General features: G+C 41.9%; 1 protein-coding gene across 1 annotated transcript; it reads right to left on the reverse strand.

The window, feature by feature from the left end:
- Positions 1 to 15048: 15048 nt before the first annotated feature.
- On the reverse strand, positions 15049 to 17114 carry LOC106614004 (relaxin-3 receptor 1-like). Its single transcript, XM_045688777.1, has one exon. It carries the CDS (start codon positions 16932 to 16934, stop codon positions 15696 to 15698), a length of 1239 nt encoding a protein of 412 aa, XP_045544733.1. The 5' UTR covers positions 16935 to 17114; the 3' UTR covers positions 15049 to 15695.
- Positions 17115 to 18640: the final 1526 nt, after the last annotated feature.

Below are 18640 nucleotides of genomic sequence, written 5' to 3' on the forward strand. Positions count from 1 at the left end.
GCAGCTGGAGTAGCAGTGTTCTCTGGGGTGATCCATGTCTCCGTCAAGGCCAAAAGGGCAAGGGACTGAAGGGCAGCATAGGCTGAGATGATCTCAAGGTTCTTGACTGCAGATCGGTAGTTCCAAACTCTGCCAGACGCGCGGAAATTCCACATGGGCTGTGCGCGAAGGCTACACTAAATTAGAAGGGTTGTAGCCAAGGGGTGGGAAGCGTCAGTAAAGCCTAGAGGGAGAGGAGTAAACAGGAATAGAACACACACACATAGTTGCCAAAGCTCCAAAAGAGCAAAATGATATCATCAGAAAATAACTAGCTAAGATACTCAAGTGAGAGACTGGTGTGGAGCATTCCTCTCTTTCCTTCCTCAAAGAACTCGGCAGAACAACTCGGCAGAATCATCTTTGTTTCGGCGATGGTCTTATTTTTTCCGACGATACCGCCACTGACGCCACCATAGACATGGTAATTAGTAATGGTCAAACAACAATCCAATGCACACCACACACAATCACTGAATGAAAGTAGTACATTGCACTAAGAGTTACATATTGAAACATTATCAACTGCTACATTTCATGGACTGATGTATGCTAAAGTCTCTAATCTTGTACCATCTGAGAGCAGATATGAACAGTGGCCCTATCACATAATGGATAGGAGCATAATCTAGATCAATTAATACAATTTCACAGCAATTGCAGGATCGAGAGTTGAGGTGGAACTGGCACTGGAACTGGCACTGGGAAATGCTCATTTGCATAATTTGTACCTTCAGTTATTTCCAATCCACAGTAATGAACCTTAATGAATTATGTATCTGAGAACTCTGAATGATTTGCATGTCCTAAATTCACATGATTCTGATCACACATTAAGAATGTAGGCCACAAGCGGGTGTGCAAACAGCAGTGCTAAAGTCTTACACGTTTACTTTAACACAAAAAAATGACATATTTCCAGGAAGCAGAGGCTACTTTATATGGATGCTGTTCCAGTTTTCGATGTTTTAAGTTATAAGCTATAAGGTACAGGGCCTTCAGAAAGTATTCACACCCCTTGACCTTTTCCACATTTTGTTGTGTTACAAATTGGGATTAAAATTGATTTAAATGTCATTTTCTTCTACACAATATAATCTATCAAAGTGGAAGAAAAAAGTTCTGGCACCTACTACCATACCTTGTTCAAAGGCTCTTAAATCTTTTGTCTTGCACATTCACCCTCTGAATGGTACACATACGCAATCCACATCTCAGTTGCCTCAAAGATTAAAAATAATGATTTATCCTGTCTCCTCCCTTTCATCTACACTGATTCAAGTGGATTTAACAAGTGACATTAATAAGGGATCATAGCTTTCACCTGGATTTACCTGTTTTGTATACTTAGTCTATATCATGATTAAATAAGTATTCACAACCCTGAGTCAATACTTTGCAGAAGCACCTTTGGCAGCGATTACAGCTGTTGGTCTTTCTGGGTAAGTCTCTAAGAGCTTTCCAGACCTGGATTGTGCCACATTTGCCCATTATCCTTTTCAAAATTCTTCAACTTGGTCAAATTGATTGTTGATCATTGCTAGACAACCATTTTCAGGTCTTGCCATAGATTTTCAAGAAGATTTAAGTCAAAACTGTAACTAGGCCACTCAGGAACATTCACTGTCTTCTTGGTAAACAACTCCAGTGTATATTTGACCTTGTGTTTTAGGTTGATGTTCTGCTGAAAGGTGAATTCATCCCACAGTGTCTGGTGGAAAGCAGACTGAACCAGGTTTTCCTCTAGGATGTTGCCTGTGCTTAGCTCCATTACGTTCTTTATTATCCTGAAAAACTCCCCAGTCATTAACAATTACAAGCATACCCATAACATTTACATTTACGTCATTTAGCAGACGCTCTTATCCAGAGCGACTTACAAATTGGTGTATTCACCTTATGGTATCCAGTGGAACAACCACTTTACAATAGTACATCTATATATTTTGGGGGGGGGGGTAGAAGGATTACTTTATCCTATCCCAGGTATTCCTTAAAGAGGTGGGGTTTCAGGTGTCTCCGGAAGGTGGTGATTGACTCCGCTGTCCTGGCGTCGTGAGGGAGCTTGTTCCACCATTGGGGTGCCAGAGCAGCGAACAGTTTTGACTGGGCTGAGCGGGAACTGTGCTTCCGCAGAGGTAGGGAGGCGAGCAGGCCAGAGGTGGATGAACGCAGTGCCCTTGTTTGGGTGTAGGGACTGATCAGAGCCTGAAGGTACGGAGGTGCCGTTCCCCTCACAGCTCCATAGGCAAGCACCATGGTCTTGTAGCAGATGCGAGCTTTAACTGGAAGCCAGTGGAGTGTGCAGAGGAGCGGGGTGACGTGCGAGAACTTGGGAAGGTTGAACACCAGACAGGCTGCGGCGTTCTGGATGAGTTGTAAGGGTTTAATGGCACAGGCAGGGAGCCCCGCCAGCAGCGAGTTGCAGTAATCCAGACGGGAGATGACAAGTGATGCAGCCGCCACTATGCTTGAAAATATTGATAGTGATACTCAGTAATGTGTTGTATTTGATTTGCCCCAAACATAACACTTTGTATTCAGGACAAAAAGTAAATTGCTTTGCCAAATTTTTTGCAGTATTACTTTAGTACCTTGTTGCAAACAGGATGCATGTTTTGGAATATTCTTTTAATTCTCCCCAGGCTTCCTTCTTTTCACTCTGTCATTTAGATTAGTATTGTGGAGTAACTAAAATGTTGTTCATCCATCCCCAGTTCTCTCCTATCACAGCCATCCATTAAACTCTGTGTTAAAGTCACAATTGGCCTCATGGTGAAATCCCTGAACGGTTTCCCTTCTCTCTGGAAACTGAGTTAGGAAGGACGCCTGTATCTTTGTAGTGACTGGGTGTATTGATACACCACCCAAAGTGTAATTAATAACTTCACCATGCTCAAAGGGCTATTCAATGTCTGCTCTTTTTTTACCCATCTACCAATAGGTGACCTTATTTGCGAAGCATTGGAAAACCTCCCTGGTCACTGTGGTCGAATCTGTATTTAAAATTCACTGCTGGACTGAGGGACCTTAGAGAGAATTGTATGGGTGGTGTACAGAGATGAGGTAGTCATAAACAAATCAAGTTAAACAATTATTGTACACAGAGTGAGTCCATGCAACTTATTATGTGACTTGTTGAGCAATTTTTACTCCTGAACTTATTTAAGCTTGTCTGTCAGATATACTCTCTCTCCGGCCTCTAGGTCATCAGGATGCTGATTATCCCGCACACCTGTCACCATCGTCTCGCGCACCTGCACCTCATGACACTCACCTGGACTCCATCACCTCCTTGATTATCTTCCCTATATCTGTCACTCCCCTTGTTTCTTTCCTCAGGTGTTATTGACTCTGTTTCATGTCAGTGAGTTGTTTGTTTCGTGTTTATTGTTTACTTATTAAAACACTCACCCCCTGTACTTGCTTCGCGACCCTCAGCGCACTCCTTACATTGTCATAACAAAGGGGTCGAATACTTATTGACTCAAAACGTTTCAGCTTTCATTCTTTATTCATTTGTCAACATTTGTAAAAACATAATTCCACTTTGACATTATGGGGGTATTGTGTGTAGGCCAGTGACAAAAACATCTCAATTTAATCCATTTTAAATTCAGACTTTAACACAAAATGTGGAAAAAGTCAAGGGGGTGAATACTTTCTGAAGGCACTGTATGTGGGTTATTTTATCCCCTTGAACTTTCACAAAATACTCTGCAAAAGAAAGTCCATTCCTCATTCCTCCTCAGGGGGACCCTTTCGCAAATATAGGCTACAGCAACATTTGGAAACAGAAAAACATATTTTGAAAATAGGACAAATGTTGGTTTTGCTGAGAAACTGTAATAAGCTGAATTACATGCTCACAAGTCAAATCATTTCACAGAGAAGACATTGTTACAATTTTAACTGAACATCCTGTGAATCTCACTGCCCTGGTTTTGAGGGAGGTGTTGTCGCAGACGTTACTCAATCTCTCACTGATTTTCATAAATATCAGTGGGTGAACACGCTTCAAAACTAGCTGGATTAATGTGATATCAATAGACTGTGATTCAAATAGCAAAGACACTACACCGTTTATTATTTGCATGTGGTTGATTCAATAATAGTTCTTCAATAACAGAACAGCAGTTATAATAGTAATTGAAATACATCCGTCAACTAAGAAACAAGCCACATGACTCCATTGTGTCTCACAGCACAGCTAAATCATTTAGTCATCTGTAATTCAGGATATTGCATGTCATCATGGAATTTTGATTTGGATGGAATTATACAGTATGCATTACTGGTGCTATCTGCTTATACTCAATGATATTTTGTTTTGTATTACCGCCCATCCTGCACCCTCCTTTATATTGTAAAGTGCTTTGAGCATCTGGAATATTTCCATTTAAACCTAATCAATTAATCAATCAATTAATCAATCTTATTGGATGAGAGGTTTTCTATTCATTTCTAATACATTTTCTTCATGTGGTAGCCTAGGGTTATGTTGATGTCTTATATAAATACCCAACTATGTACTGCAATGGGATTGATTTTTAACACTTGTCATGTGCAAATTATAGATGCACATTTCTTCAAGCCATAAAACATGATAAGGTCAAGTTGTGACACAGTGTCACAAATCAACCTTTATGGGCCTTGACAGCACACCTGGAGTGAGCTTCTTGTAAAATTGTTTTGTCTTGGCTGCTTGTCCTGACGCAGGTGATAATGATGGCAAGGGACAGGCTGACGGCGTCTGCTGAGCTTCCCCTGATGCTTCCTGGTGCAAAGAGAGAGAGAGGTTTACTACAATGTGAGACAGAGCGATAAGGCTTGAAACAATGACTGGGCTGGTATTTCAGCTGCTCCGTTGTCCCTGAGCTGGTCACGATCCTTATCCAAGCCGGGCAGCTGGAAAAGGTCTCCGAATGTCGAGCTCTCAATTATTATCACGCAGTTATGGAATTACTAGCGCTCTGTCATTTTCAATACGTAGGGGACATATGGGCCGAACATTTAGCATTCGTGCAGTGATTCACGCAATTACATAGTCATCACATCTCTCAAGCCATTTTTCATTGATCTTTGCACTGCATGGATTTAAAGCTCTCTAGTGCTGAATGGCCTGGGGAGCTGAAAGGCTATCAGACTGGCTGTCACCATCTAAACTGCTCTACCTGTGATCTCTAGGGGGGATTTGATTAGAAGAATTGGTGAGATTTGATAACCTGACCACCGTGTCCATTATGGCAGCGTGTAAGAGGGATTAGAGCTCTCTGCGCTCTGACCTTATAGGTTCACATAGGGGTGACCTGGTTGAGATGTGCTACACTTTGGTTGCCGTATTTGACCTGCTCATTATTATGACAGGAGCAGGCTTTTACCATAGCGAGAACCCAGATGTTACAACTGGGAACCAAGTTGGTTTGAAATCTACATTCCAAAAATCATATTTTCAGTTACAGACATGAAATAATGTTGATGGGAGGGATGTCATCTGTAAGTACTAGCAGGGATGTAATTGGAAAGTAAATTTGTTAACTCACATGACCGGACATTCAGCTTGACTAATGGGTCGTTCCACCTCAAAAAGCACAAGAAAGAAGATTTCGACACCCACCATATCAGATTGTTCTGAAATTGTTCTTGTTGTTAGACACAGATAAGATTAGCATTTCTGCAACTTTAGTTTGCTGAAATTTCATTTGATCTCTTAAGCTAATTGTTTACACCCAATTTATAGGATTCATATAATATTCAATAAATACAGTACCTAACATCCAATTTGGACCAATTGTTTTCTAACAATGAGTTAGACATGGAACCCAAAGAAATTGTCGAAAGCCACACACGGACCCCCACATTCCATGCCATTCCCACCCCAACAACGAGTATGTAGTATCAGTTATCTATTTCTGACAAGTAGTATGGAACTGGGGCTCTGAGTATTGTTTCTTCATCCTATGTAATGTGTTCTCAGTGAATTTGGTTATGTTTTTTTTCCCCTGTTCAGAGAAATTAGTCATTGAAGTTGTTAAGTTTATGTCCCATCCAACATCCTGATATTACCAGGTTCTGACCACTAGATGGTGCTATTACTGCTATGAGGTGAGAATAAACCATATTGGAATAAAGAGTTAAGTAATTTACAGTCTGTAATGAGAGGTTAAGAAAATAAGTTCCTAAAATGTAAAGACAATCAATGAGAATAGGTTTAAGAGAAGAGTTTAAACAGTCTCAACACATCTTTGACAACAAGCTAAGGTTCTGTAAGAGGAGATTCAGAAAGGACCAAGCACTGCATCTTGAACAACAGCGAAGTAACAACACTCAGCAATTTTGGAATTAAATCAATAAACTTGGTCCAAAAAGAGTTATGAAAATTCAGATGGAAATCATTCTGGAAAACGGTGAACTTCAACATAAGAAGAATTACAGTATGTTTTGGATAACTGGGAGAATTATTTTGGGTTTCTCCCATTCTTCTCTGCAGATCCTCTCAAGCACTGTCAGGTTGGATGGGGAGCATCGCTACACAGCTATTTTCAGGTCTCTCCATGGATGTTCGATCGGGTTCAAGTCCGGGCTCTGGCTGGGCCACTCAAGGACATTCAGAGACCTGTCCCGAAGCCACTCCTGTGAGGTCTTGGCTGTATGCTTAGGGTCGTTGTCCTGTTGGAAGGTGAACCTTCGCCCCAGTCTGAGGTCCTGAGCGCTCTGGAGCAAGTTTTCATCAAGGATCTCTCTGTACTTTGCTCCGTTCATCTTTCCGTTCCTCTTCCCTTAGATCCTGACTAGTCTCTCACTGCCTGCGGCAGAAAAACATCCCCACAGCATGATGTTGCCACCACCATGCTACACCGTAGGGATTGTGCCAGGTTTTCTCAAGATGTGACGCTTGGCATTCAGGCCAAAGAGTTCAATCTTGGTTTCATCAGACCAGAGAATCTTGTTTTTCATGGTCTGTGAGTCCTTTAGCTGCCTTTTGGCAAACTCCAAGTTGGCTGTCTGTAACGCCATGGCCATAGAGAGGTTTTTTTTTGTTCTCTATTTTGGTTAGGCCAGGGTGTTACATGGGTGGGCGTTCTATGTTTATTTTTCTATGTTGGTTTGTTTCTTTGGTTTGGCCGTGTGTGGCTGTCAATCAGGAACAGCTGTAGATTGTTGTTGCTGATTGAGAGTCATACATAGGCAGCCTGTTTTTTCTTTGGGGTTTGTGGGTGATTGTTTTCTGTTTAGTGTTAATCCTGACAGGACTGTTTGGCTGTCGTTTCTTTTCGTGTTTCGTTTGTAGTGTTCATTCATTTATTAAAATTCCTAATGATGAACACCTCCTCCGATGCACCTTGGTCTCATTGCGACGACGGTCGTTACACTGTCATGTGCCTTTTACTGAGGAGTGGCTTCCATCTGGCCAGCCTACCACAAAGGCCTGATTGGTGGAGTGCTGCAGAGATGGTTGTCCTTCTTGAAGGTTCTCCCATCTCCACAAAGGAACTCTAGAGCTCTGTCAGAGTGACCATTGGGTTCCAAACTTCTTACATTTACAAGTGATGGAGGCCACTGTGTTCTTGGGGACCTTCAATGCTGCAGAAAATTTGGTACCCTTCCCCAGGTCTGTGCCTCGACACAATCCTGTCCCGAAGCTCTACGGACAATTCTTTGACGTCATGGCTTTGTTTTTGCTCTGACATCCGCTGTCAACTGTGGGACCTTATATAGACAGGTGTGTGCCTTCCCAAATCATGTCCAATCAATTGAATTTACCACATGTGGACTCCCATCAAGTTGTAGAAACATATCAAGGGTGATGATCAATGGAAACAGGATGAACCTGAGCTCAATTTCGAGTCTCATAGCAAAGGGTCTGAATACTTATGCAAATAAGGTATTTCTGTTCTGTATTTTTAATACATTTGCAAAAATTGTGTGTAGATTGATGAGGACATTGTTTTATTTAATCAATTTTAGAATAAGGCTGTAAAATAAGAACATGTGGAAAAAGGGAAGGGATCTGAATACTTTCTGAATGCAATTTAAGTATGTTTTATTGATTTCCAAAAGGCTTTTGAGTGGGTAAATAGCTGTATTCGTGCTTTCAGACGTATAAATGCAGAGTGGATGGTAAATGTTATAATGCAACTAAAGCTCTACATAGAGGTCCAGTCTCCTGTGTACAGGTACATGAGTTGAAGACTGGATGGTTTCCCACTGTTTTGGAGTCAAACGAGGCGACGTCCCTTCCCCAACAGCGTTTGCACTTTTTGAAAATTACTTTGCACAGCAAATCATGCATGCTAACCTAGGAGGTCACGACTTTTGGGGAAGCTATTGTACGAAGATGATATTGTCCTCCTTGAAGAGAGTGAGTTTGATTTGCAATGTACAGTATGTTGAACAGTGTCAATCTCTGTTTTACCAAATGGAGATGAATGATTAACCAAGATAAAACCCAGATAATGCACCCAGATAAGGGTACAATAAGAAGTATTCATGACTTCTCTTTTGGAGCAATGACCCTAAACTACACTAACTCATATAAATACTGTACATTGGTTTCCTTTTTGATGAATGTATGACCTTTGAAGAAGGTATAAAGTGTTTATCAGATTCTGCAGATAAAGGGTTGGGGTCTGTTGTAAGTACACAGAAAATATGTGAAGACCTTGAACTATGCTGCTGGAATCTGGGGTTTTAAAGAAACCAAACAGCGAACTCTATTCATGAATAGAGCCATACAATGTTGTCTGGGAGTGCATAAGCTTGGCCCCAAGCCTTGCTATTCAAGGAGACATATGTTTGGAGTCCTGTGAAATAAGACCGAGGGGTGAAATTATTAGGTTATGGAACCGCCTTATCAATATGCCAGAGGACAGAAAAAGAAAAAAGGTTTTTAACTGGGATAAAACCCCAAAGGTCCTTGTGTGCCCAGTTGAGAGCCGGGATGCTGCCTCTGGCAATTGAAGTAGGAAGGTTCAATGACATAGATGAAGAAGAGTGACTATGTACTGTCTGTGATTTAGGGAGGCCGAGAAGGAACTGCACATTTTATTTTATTATACTTCATATGATGATTTGAGCGCTATACTGTATGATAAAATGTTGCAAAGAAAACAGGAACTATTCTGGATTAGGGATGAAGAAAAACTTGAATGGATATTTAGGAAATAAGTATTCCTGTTTGCAAATCTTTCCTCCAAAGCTTGGAAAATACATACATTTTATACTTGAAATGTTTGTTTGGTTTTCTCAAGTCTTTCACTGCCCTATGAATGTATGTTTATATACATGTATGTATGTGTAGATATATAGACATGATTATTGTATTTTGCTACAGTAAATGCAGTGTTTTATAAGCCCATTTGGGCATCCTGAAGATGCATGGCACTATAATAATAAAATAAATCAATTCAAATCGACAATACTTGTCAGACATAGAGAACTGATACTACATACTCGTTGTTGGGGTGGGAATGGCGTGGGGTGTCCATGGGTGGCTGTTGACAATTTCTTTGGATTCCTCATGTCTAACTCATTGTTCAAAAAAAGTTTGGTCCAAATCAGACGTTAGGTACTATAATTATTGAATATAATATGAATCCGATAAATTACAGTGGTGAATTTGGGTGCAATCAATTAGCTTCATTTCTCAGAGATCAAACTACATTTCAACAAAATAATGTTGCTTATCTTATCTGTTTCTAACTACAGAAACAATTTCAGAACAATCTGAGATGGAGGTCATGGCCTGCTGAAACGACATGCAACAACCTTAATGTTTTTTACTTGTCAAAGTGTTCCCCTGTGAGATATTCACAGATAATGACTAACACCCGATTACACCCCTGGGTATTAGTCATTATCTCCACTTCCCTGTTGTTGAATGGAAATGGGATGAGGAAGATGCCGTGTGTTTGTGATGCATTCAACAAAAGTAGCAGATTGGTTATCCAGACTGACTCAAAACACGCTGCCCCAAATGACGACGGACTTGAAAGACAGCCGACAACATGGTAGAGCATAGAGACTTTTCATTGTGAAGACGTTTTATTACTGAAGATCTAGTTTAGGCCTATCCTCATGGAGTGATTGTGTTGATGTAACATTAAATAGAAGCATACGTTTTGAATTGAACCTGCCTCCCTGAGTCTCTGTACCATGAGATCCCTCCTAGCTCTCCCCAGGCCACATGCACTCAACTGAAGTCGATGAAACAGCCACATATCACAATCATTACAAATAGCCCTTCAAATGATTGTTTACTGCAACCATTTCTACTCATATCAGTAGACAGCGATGCCGTTATAAGTAGGAGTCATTATCTCCTCTCCTGTCTAGTTGGAAGTGAAATGAGGCGAGTAACATGCTGTGTATTGAACTTCTTTAAATAAAGTCACACACTATCAAGGGTGTGCGTACATTTCTGCCGCAATGGTACTCTGAGTCACTTCAAAGTGACCTTGATGTCAAAGGGGAGCATTCCTGCCGCTGACACACTTTGTTGTCATGAATCTGCGTAGGCTTGAGAAGTTTGCCTGAAGTTTGCACTTTGAAAACTGTCGAGATTTCATATTTAGTTGGATCAAAGCTGCGGTAGAGGTGAGATTCACCAGGAGAGGGAGGAAGTAAGATACAGAGCGGGTTGTTGTTGATGGAAATGCGAAGTTTGGAGGAGACTGTCAGGGATTAGTAGTAGGCTTTAGGAATGTGAGAGTTCGTTTTGGCCCAGCTCTTAATGGACTCAAAGATAAGCACCTTCTGGTGCTGTGAGCAACATGAGAGTACATTTAATTCCATCATGAACTTGAAGATTGGAATGTGTGTGTTGTTGGAATGGTCAGAAGAGGTGGAATAATTTGACAGGTATCTGGAAAATTTCCATCAGAGGAAATGATGATGTGGAAAAACAAAAAACAATTCTCTGATGAGAGGAATCACGGCAGATGCTATCTACTGTATACATTTAACCAGGCAATCAATTAATCCTAGGAAGCTTTTGAATGGATCTACATTTCAACAATAAAGTAATTCATCTGCAGTCCTCCATGCCATTTATGGCAATCAGTCAATATGAATCAGTCATTCACCTCGGGGAGATAAATATGAATCCTCCCTTCCTTAGTGAGCTGCTGAATGCATCTCAATAGGATTCCTCTTTAGACAGTCTCCCTGTATGGTAAATCAAGTGTTCTGTCTTTCTTCGCGCTCTAAAATCATTGTCCCGTCCCCCGTCCTCTTCCCCGTCCCAATCCCCCCTGATAAAAGAGATAAGTACCTTACTAGAACAGGTTTTATGAGTTGGCTTATTACCTCAGGAAGTGCCTCTCAACTCCATCTCCACTCGCTCCTTCAAGTACTGGGGAGAACTTAATAAAACTCTCTTCATTTGAAATAAAGGTTATGGCAATGTGCTTTGGTATTCATAGGCTGTCTCCGTGACCCATTGTACTTCTTATATTATTCATGAGCCTCAGTATGTAACATCATTAGTGGAGAGATACTGCACACGTCTAGACTGTAGTTTACCATCCACTCGTTCCTTTTGCACTTTCAATCACGATATTACCAATTTATATTTCTTAGATGGTTTGAAAATAGTTTGCTCATCATGAATCTGAATGTTTTGCTAAGCATTGCTATAAGGCAATGTCAGTATAAGTAGAAAGAGTGCTAAAAGTCAAGTGGAACGTAACAGAATTATAGCAAACACATTTTCCTATGGATATGCATTGGTCCCTGGTCCATCAATGATTCATTGCTAAATTGCTGTAAGTGCCTGGGAGAGGAGTTAACAAGCAGACACTGCAGCCCTTGATGGCTAGGTGGTGTCAAAGAATTTTATTTGTTAGGGGTTGACAAAATAAATAATCCTCATTTCTCAGGCTGAATGTTTGGTAGGGTTTGACAGATGTAAGCACCAGAGTTTGTCTTTCAGTGCAGAAGACGAGTAGCCTGGTGAATTCAGAATTAACGCTACATGAGAAAGAAAGCCACATTCCTGTCTGCATGTTGAGAATGTCAATGAAAGGCAGGGGTCCCCAAATACATTCAGCCACAGGCCGATCTTTCCTTGAGTGGATCGTTGGGGTGCCAGAACATAGGTATAAATCATTTGTACACTGCAAATTGACCGCAATAATCCAAAAACAGATATAGTAATTGACAAAAACAGAATATTTTCAAACCTTAATTATATTGTGATACGATCGCACATGCCACTTTGTTCATGCATGGGAATACTTGGTATATTTTTGCTCTGAAAACTTGTGGGGGGGGCAAATAATATCGGGCCGCCTATTGGTGAACCCTTATTCTAAGGTACTTAACAGCACAATTAGAGCCACTTCCTCACTGGAGCCCTAAGCTGTAGGATCTGAATTTGATCACACTGTTGCAGGATAACTTTCCTGCAATGCAGGACATTTTAAACTTGTAGTGCATTTGAGGTTAAAAAAGGCTTCTGAAGTTTGTAATTTCCACTTTGAATTTTCAGACTTAATTTTCCCTTACGTAAAATGTATTAACCCATACAAAATGTCCATTAATTATAATCCAGATAATAATTCACATTTCCTGTTGCTGCAGGATTATTTTCCTGCTGTAGAGAACTGGCTCAAATTAAGATCATGCATATGTATACCCCATCCGCATCCATATGCTCTGATTTCAAACACGACCCAATTCATCAAAAGAGGATGTTCTAGTTGACAAGTTTATTTCTTAGTTCTACATAATGCACTTGCAATTTTACTAAAATCATATTTCAATATTTAACAGTTTATATAGCTAATGAGATGAGGCAGCACAATTACAGAGAATGGTGAATCACATTTTTAATAATGTAGCTTTTGCAATATAACCTTTACAGTACATGATTTCACAGACTTGTTCACATTCCATTAAAGGTTTTGACTATTTCATACTTTTTTTAATATATTTCCTTCAAACTGAATTATTAATATAGATATATGAATGGGTAGGAAGATGATATCCCATAATAAATTCCCTTTGCGTGGCTCAAAGCAAGCAGCGGCACAGCAGCTCACGTTTAACAGACAGAGAAAGCAAAGACTGAAAGCAAGGTCGTCTTTTTGTTGCAATGTAATGCAACTTTTCCATTCCTTCAAATCTAAATTGTTTTCTTACATTCTAGTGGACACACTAAGAGACCCTGACCTTGCGTACAACTACAGTTAACATTTGTGAGAAATGTTTTCCTTTCATGATCAGCTAATGTGGTGTAAGGCAGTGATGTACAACTTGCTCTCTGTATGTTCCTCTGATAAACTATTCAGCTCTATCACATATACAATATGTTCCCACCGCACTCCTTTATTTTTCTATATCAGAAAATATACTGCTCAAAAAAATAAAGGGAACACTTAAACAACACATCCTAGATCTGAATGAAAGAAATAATCTTATTAAATACTTTTTTCTTTACATAGTTGAATGTGCTGACAACAAAATCACACAAAAATAATCAATGGAAATCCAATTTATCAACCCATGGAGGTCTGGATTTGGAGTCACACTCAAAATTAAAGTGGAAAACCACACTACAGGCTGATCCAACTTTGATGTAATGTCCTTAAAACAAGTCAAAATGAGGCTCAGCAGTGTGTGTGGCCTCCACGTGCCTGTATGACCTCCATACAACGCCTGGGCATGCTCCTGATGAGGTGGCGGATGGTCTCCTGAGGGATCTCCTCCCAGACCTGGACTAAAGCATCCGCCAACTCCTGGACAGTCTGTGGTGCAACGTGGCGTTGGTTGATGGAGCGAGACATGATGTCCCAGATGTGCTCAATTGGATTCAGGTCTGGGGAACGGGCGGGCCAGTCCATAGCATCAATGCCTTCCTCTTGCAGGAACTGCTGACACAAGCCACATGAGGTCTAGCATTGTCTTGCATTAGGAGGAACCCAGGGCCAACCGCACCAGCATATGGTCTCACAAGGGGTCTGAGGATCTCATCTCGGTACCTAACAGCAGTCAGGCTACCTCTGGCGAGCACATGGTGGGCTGTGCGGCCCCCCAAAGAAATGCCACCCCACACCATGACTGACCCACCGCCAAACCGGTCATGCTGGAGGATGTTGCAGGCAGCAGAACGTTCTCCACGGCGTCTCCAGACTCTGTCACGTCTGTCACATGTGCTCAGTGTGAACCTGCTTTCATCTGTGAAGAGCACAGGGCGCCAGTGGCGAATTTGCCAATCTTGGTGTTCTCTGGCAAATGCCAAACGTCCTGCACGGTGTTGGGCTGTAAGCACAAACCCCACCTGTGGACGTCGGGCCCTCATACCACCCTCATGGAGTCTGTTTCTGACCGTTTGAGCAGACACATGCACATTTGTGGCCTGCTGGAGGTCATTTTGCAGGGCTCTGGCAGTGCTTCTCCTGCTCCTCCTTGCACAAAGGCAGAGGTAGCGGTCCTGCTGCTGGGTTGTTGCCCTCCTACGGCCTCCTCCACGTCTCCATATGTACTGGTCTGTCTCCTGGTAGCGCCTCCATGCTCTGGACACTACGCTGACAGACACAGCAAACCTTCTTGCCACAGCTCGCATTGATGTGCCATCCTGGATGAGCTGCACTACCTGAGCCACTTGTGTGGGTTGTAGACTCCGTCTCATGCTACCACTAGAGTGAAAGCACCGCCAGCATTCAAAACTGACCAAAACATCAGCCTGGAAGCATAGGAACTGAGAAGTGGTCTATGGTCCCCACCTGCAGAACCACTCCTTTATTGGAGGTGTCTTGCTAATTGCCTATAATTTCCACCTGATGTCTATTCCATTTGCACAACAGCATGTGAAATGTATTGTCAATCAGTGTTGCTTCCTAAGTGGACAGTTTGATGTCACAGAAGTGTGATTGACTTGGAGTTACATTGTGTTATTTAAGTGTTCCCTTTATTTTTTTGAGCAGTGTATATATATTATTTGGAGTAAAAAATACTCTACTAATCGGTTGCTTGCACACACAACAAAGCTTCCTGGAGAGAGACATTTGCCAACATGGCTGTGGTAATAACAATAACACCAATCAAAATGATATAAAATGAACCATATCAATAGATTATAATTGAGTTCATGTTTAGTTTGATGAATTAAAGGATCTATACACCTACCAAGAACAGTTATAGCATAGGAGGGCATGACCAAATGCAATAACAAGGTACTAAACTGCATGACAATAACACCCTGCACAGACGATAGTGTGTGGTATCTGAATAAACTCTTGCGTCCTACGGGACAGTCTCCCATCTATTCATCATCTCGTGAATAGAATAAGCAGCAGAAAGTCTGTTCTATTGAGTGCAAATTCCCCAATTCAAATGAGTGAAAACAAATGGATAATTGATGGAGATCATAGGTGGAATGGCGACTTGTGTCTGTTATCTGGCAGGTACAAAGCAGAAGGTGAAGCATTATGGTTTGAACTCATTGAGACCGCTGACATGAGTGCTACGTGTTACATATTCATGACAAATTACGGGAAGGCAGCACAAGTTCTTAAGAGGCAGAGAAGCACCGGAGGAGACAGATGAAAAACACATCTGGCAAAGAGAATCTGAGTAGGGGGAAAGAAAATAGGGCACATCCCAATGGGCATTCCTTGTGATGGTGCTGTTCCGTCAATCACAACAAACAAATTTCATGAAATGCCTATAACATCCATCTGGACCAGCACCATGTCAGGGGGAGCCTCTGCCACCTTGGCCTTGTGGGGCAGCAGGTTGGCCAGGCTCCTTGGGGAGGGTGTGGCGCGCAGCAGCAGCTCTTTGAGGCCTGCGCGGTACTCACGGCGAATTATGCAGTACAACACGGGGTTGAGGCAGCTGTTGGTGTGAGCCAGACATACAGTCAGAGGGAAGGTGTAGTTCTGGACGTTGTAATATGCGTTGCTGAAGTGCACCAGGTCAAACTTAATCAGCGCGCCCCACAGCGTCAGCGCCTGGTTGGGCAGCCAGCACAGAAAAAAGGACAGCACCACGATGGCCACCGACTTGGTGACTTTGGAGCGGTGCTTGTGGCGGCCTTCCGAGCCCTCCGAGCAGGTCGCTCCGCTGATGCGTTGGCTCAGCACGAAGCGCAGCAGCAGCAGGTAACACACAGTGATGACCACCAAGGGGATGACAAAGCCCAGCAGTACCTTCTGTAGCTGGTACAGCCCCAGGAGCAGCTGAGGGTCCCAGCTGCCCGACTCAGAGAATCGCACCAAACACAGCTCCTCGTCATACAGCTGGGCACTGGTGGAATATATGGCATGGGGCAGGGTGGCCAGCAGCGACACTACCCAGATGCCCAGGCTGATCCACTTGGCACCAGCCGCCGCTGCCCGCCTGCTGTGCATCTTGAGGGCCGTGGTCACCGCGTAGTACCGTGCCACACTCATGGCAGTCAGGAAGAAGACGCTGGCGTACATGTTCATGACGGTCACGGAGCTGATGATCTTACACATTACTTTGCCGAAGGGCCAGCGGAAGTCCAGAGCCGTGTCAATAGCCCAAAAAGGGAGCGTGAGAACAAACTGTAGGTCTGTGAGAGCCAAGCCCATTACAAAGCAGTTGATGGAAGACTGCTTCTGACTGTGGCGTGAGTGAAGCAGGTAGAGTGCCAGAGAGTTCCCCACTAGCCCCAGTGCACACACGACGGAGTACACCAGAGCTATCATCACACGCACTGTGATGCTGGAGCCATCGCCCTGTAGTTCCAGGATAGATTCCTTGCTTAAGAAGTACAGCCAGCACCGCAGCGACAGGTTACCAGTAGAGCCACCGTAACCCAGTCCTGCATTATCCTCCAGCACCTGCTCACAAACCTCTGGTGCCAGGGTCTGTGCACTGTCATTCTGTTGCATGGCTGAGTCATTCATTCGCAAATCCCTCTGCATGGCATGTTGGAGACGTGTTATGCTCAGGAATAGAAACCAGTAGGAGGAGATGAGATATTCATGATGAGGGAAAAAGTTGCCTAAATGTCATTTTGAACATACCCGTCCTAGCTGAGTTTTAGCTAAATCCAAATCTTTCCTCCTCTGTATAGGTGTCTCTCCTCCTCTGCCACGCGTATCACCTCTCATTCACTTCACTCAGCTCAGTGGGTGCATCTCACATTCTTTTATAGATTCCGCGGGCGCGCGCAAGGCTCAGGCTCAGGCTTGTAATCATCACCACAGCTTCTAGCCTGTCTCCTTAAACAGCCCAGATAATGACATGGTCGTCCTGCAATGTCTGTACACATATCCTATTTGTCATAAATAAAGCTCAATACTTACTGACATTTCATTTAAATCCTGTTTGCTGTGTGTCTTCAATTTCTTTGGTGTGTGTGTAAAGGTGTTATGGAATTAATTTTGGATTAAACAAAACAAACAACACATTAATTCACCTGAATGGTCGGTTATGTCCACCACTCTTAAAACACTTCAAATGGGCAGTTTGTTCTATTCGAACATCACAGTTGTTCATCTTGCCCTCGATTATGACTCACCCTCAGAATAAACAAAGAGACAGCAGCCTTGAATCAAGAGGTGTTTTCACTTTTACTACTGGTTTCTGATTACTCTGACTGGGAAACATGTTGGAACAGAGAGTATGGGGACAGAAAAGAGGCAACGTGCTCACTATGGTCATGTTACTGCTCGGGATCAAATTGGACAATTGGAAAATAACAGATATAATCTATCATCTCTTTATGGATGTTTTCAAAAAGGTTGTTTCAACAAAGTTTGTCAAATTGTTGTGACATGGAATCTACACGGAAAATATATTAGATTTGAAAAAAGTCTTTAACATTTTTGGTTTTGATGGTGAATTGATGTGGAAATGTCAAAAACAGGATTATGTCATCATGGTAACCAATTTTCAACATAGACAAACCTTGTATAAAATGTGTTGAATTTGTACCTTTAAAACAACGTCAGATCTTTAACTTATAGCCACTATCAGAAAAAATGTATAGGCTGGGTAGCACCTACTGGAGAATTGATCTATCTACAGTTACCCTTTAGTCTCTCATCCAGGGTTTTAACCAAGCCCTGCTTAGCCTTGATATTTGCCAATGACTACCATTTGAAAGAAAACACTTTGAAGTTTGTGGAAATCTGAAATGAATGTAAGAGAATATAACACATTAGATCTGGTAAAAGATAATACAAACAAAAAACATGCGTTTTCTAATTTTAATTTTTTCATAATCTTTGAAATGCAAGAGAAATGTAATATAATCAAATATGAGTTTAGGCACAATTTAGATGATGGCCACCAGATGGGAGCAGTGTGTAAAAAATCTGTCATTCAGCAGGGCTTCAAACTATAGAACCCAGTTCCAACATTTGAATATAAAAATGGATTTTATCAAGCAAAACAATGCTGCATTTTATGTCTGGGACCCTCAGGATGACAAATCAGAGCAAGATTACTGAATGTAAGTACATTTTTTACTTTCAGAGGTGAATATATCAAACCAGTTGCCCTGATAAAAGTGTTTTGTTCTTGTGCACTCTCCTCAAACAATAGCATGGTATTTTTTTCACTGTAATAGCTACTGTAAATTGGACAGTGCAATTAGATTAACAAGAATTTAAGCTTTCTGCCC

This window comes from Salmo salar, chromosome ssa10, assembly GCF_905237065.1.
Source record: "Salmo salar chromosome ssa10, Ssal_v3.1, whole genome shotgun sequence".
NCBI lineage: Eukaryota > Metazoa > Chordata > Actinopteri > Salmoniformes > Salmonidae > Salmo > Salmo salar.

Excerpts from the sequence above, each read along its gene's own strand:
- LOC106614004 (XM_045688777.1), bottom strand. The coding sequence starts at position 16,934 with ATGCAGAGGGATTTGCGAATGAATGACTCAGCCATGCAACAGAATGAC.